Source organism: Empidonax traillii, unplaced genomic scaffold, assembly GCF_003031625.1.
Source record: "Empidonax traillii isolate 1590-97213 ecotype Southwest subspecies unplaced genomic scaffold, ASM303162v1 scaffold1531:size105035, whole genome shotgun sequence".
Classification (NCBI taxonomy): Eukaryota; Metazoa; Chordata; class Aves; order Passeriformes; family Tyrannidae; genus Empidonax; species Empidonax traillii.
In genome coordinates this window covers 85,015-87,702 of record NW_020956724.1, presented here as the reverse complement: position 1 = coordinate 87,702, position 2,688 = coordinate 85,015, and the positions used below count along the sequence as shown (strand labels likewise).

Below are 2,688 nucleotides of genomic sequence, written 5' to 3'. Positions count from 1 at the left end.
CCCCCCCCCCCCCCCATCCCAAACCCCTTTGGGTCCCCCCTGAGCCTCCTAAGCCTCCCCGGGCCCCCAATGTCCCCCCAGGTTCAAGGAGGTGTCAGCGCGCAGCAAGGAGGAGCTGGTGGCACAAGGCTTCACTGAGTTCACTATCGAGGACTTCCACAACACGGTGGGCATGGGGAGCACACGGGGTGAATGGGTGTCCCTGTGACCTGGCATGGGCCCTGGTGTGTGCCATCCGACACACGTGCGTGCACCTGACACACACGCATCCTGTTTGTGCTCCTAGCGCGTGTGTGCGTGCCCCTCACGAATGTGCGCCCCTGACCTGGGTGTTTGCCTCTGTGACACACGTGTGTGTCCCCCATGACACACACGTGTGCACGTGTCCCTGACACACATGTGTGTGTGTGTGCCCCAATACGCATCTGTGCTTTCCATTTGCAGCTGATGGAGCTAATCGAGCGTGTGGAGCGCCGTGTGCCGCTGCCAGAGCTGCTGGCGGCCTTCAACGAACCGGCAACCTCGGACTACCTGGTGGTTTACCTGCGACTGCTGACCTCGGGCTGCCTCCAGCGCCACCGCCGCTTCTTTGAGCAGTTCCTCGAGGGTGGCCGCAGCATCAAGGAGTTCTGCCAACAGGTATAGAGCATGTGGGGTACACAGGACTTCTGTCATCAGTTCAAGGGCACACATGCCCTTAGGGCACACAGGGCTGGCGTGGGACACGTGGGAGTTTGTCACCGTAGCAGGGGTACAGGGAATACACGGGAGCTCTGCCGGCAGGTATGGGGCATGTGGGGCACACAGGAGTTCTGTCATCGCATCAGGGCACGCAGGGCATGTGGAGCTTCCACGGGGCGCGTGGGAGTTCTATCAGCAGGAGCACATGGGAATTCTGCCAGCAGGTATGGGGCACAGGGGGGCACACAGTTCTATCAGCAGGTATGGGGCATGTGGGGCACACAAGGTTTCTGTTATCGTAGTAGGTGCAGACGGGGCTGGCATGAGGCACATGGGAGTTCTGTCACCGTGGCAGCGACATATGGGTCACACAGAAGTTCTGCCAGGAGGTTTGGGGCATGGGGGCACATGGGGCTGGCACGGGGCACACGGGAGTTTTGCCAGCAGGTTTGGGGCACGCGGGGCTGGCACGGGGTTCAGAGAACTCACACCTCACAAGGGGCTCGTGTGGGCTCCTGGGGCTCACGCAGGCTGTGTGGGACTCACGCAGGACTCATGCAGGGTTCACAGGGTGTCACGTGGCCTCACACAGGCTACCCAGCACCTTCTAGGGCCCCTCTCAGCTTCACACATTTTCACACGAGTGCCACTTGGGCCCCACAGAGCCTGTCGCACCACTCAGGGGATCTGTGAAGGTTCTCGTGTGGTGTCAGTCACCCTCACGTGTGCACTGGCCTCACGCTGCCCCCCAGCCTCTCGCATGGTCTCGCACTGCCCCCCGGCCCCTCACGTGGTCCCCCGGCCTCGAACGGCTCCCCGTAGCCCCCATGAGGTGTCGCGCAGCCTCGCGCCTCCTCGTGTGCCCACCGGCTCCCCCCGTGCCCCTTGTACACCCATGGCCCCCGTCCCACCGCAGGAAGTGGAGCCCATGTGCAAGGAGAGCGACCACATCCACATCATCGCGCTGGCGCGGGCGCTGCACGTCTCCATCCTAGTGGAATACATGGACCGGGGCGAGGGCGGCGCCACAAACCCGCACGTGTTTCCTGAGGGCTCGCAGCCCCGTGTCTGCCTCCTCTACCGCCCTGGCCACTACGACATTCTCTACAAGTGACCCCTCTGGCATGAGGGGCCTTGTGCCACCCCCCAGCCGTGGGGCCCTGACCCCACAGGCCCTCTTGTGACCTCCCAACCCCCTTCCCATCCCCCAATAAAGATGCGGCCCCAGTGCTGAGCATGTTTATTTGGGATGGGGGATTCGGGGGCATGGAGGGGTTGCCTAGAGGCAGGTGAAGGGGTGGGAGGGTGTTGGGAGGTTTGCCCCCCCTGGGGGGCAGTTGGGGCTGAGGAAGTAGTTGGACTGGGGGGGAAGGAAGTCACGGGCCCTTTTGGGGGGTACTTAGGGTAGGGGTGGTTGGGGCTGGGGGGGGGCGGTGGGACCCAATAAAGGGTTCAGCATGGGCAGCTGGTGCGGGGGGGTGTCCTAGGTCTTGGCCTGCCCTGGCTGCAGGACCCTCCACCTCTGAGCTGTAAAGAACATAGAAACCCCCCGCTTCCCCCCAGAGACCACCAAATTCGCACACCCCCTCGCCTCTTAACGAAGGCACCAGCGGGGAACGGTGGACCCCTCGTGTGAGGAAGGAGGATCCCGGTGTGAATGCCCCCCCCTTCCCCGCACACCTCCTTCCCAGGAACCGAAGGGGGATGGGCCAATGCACCGCCCCCCCGAGTTCTACCCCCGGCCCACGTTCACACGCACCCGCAGACCCGGGTCCCCCCGCACTGGGGGGTGGGCCCGGCCCGGCCTCCCCCAGGCCCCGCCGGGTCTCCCCTCACCGGGGGGGCGGGTCCGGCCCGGCCCCCCCCAGGCCCCCCCTCCGCCGCCGCCTTCCCACGCCCGCAGCCGCCGCCGCCGCCGCCGCCGCCGCTGGGCCCGCACGCGCCGGTACCGACCCGGTAAGGGCTCCCTGACCCCCACCGCATCCTCGGGACCCCCCTTAAAACCAA

The 2,688-nt window shown here is 65.3% G+C and overlaps 1 protein-coding gene across 1 annotated transcript in view; it reads left to right on the top strand.

Annotated features, from left to right (window-relative positions):
- The window catches only part of OTUB1 (OTU deubiquitinase, ubiquitin aldehyde binding 1), a 3,886-nt gene extending 1,985 nt beyond the window's left edge, over positions 1-1,901 (top strand). The window contains exons 5-7 of the mRNA XM_027907719.1: positions 82-166; positions 445-639; positions 1,598-1,901. Of these exons, the coding sequence (XP_027763520.1) occupies positions 82-166; positions 445-639; positions 1,598-1,795 (478 nt within the window). The 3' untranslated portion in view covers positions 1,796-1,901. The remainder of the gene's footprint in view (positions 1-81; positions 167-444; positions 640-1,597) is intronic.
- Positions 1,902-2,688: the final 787 nt, after the last annotated feature.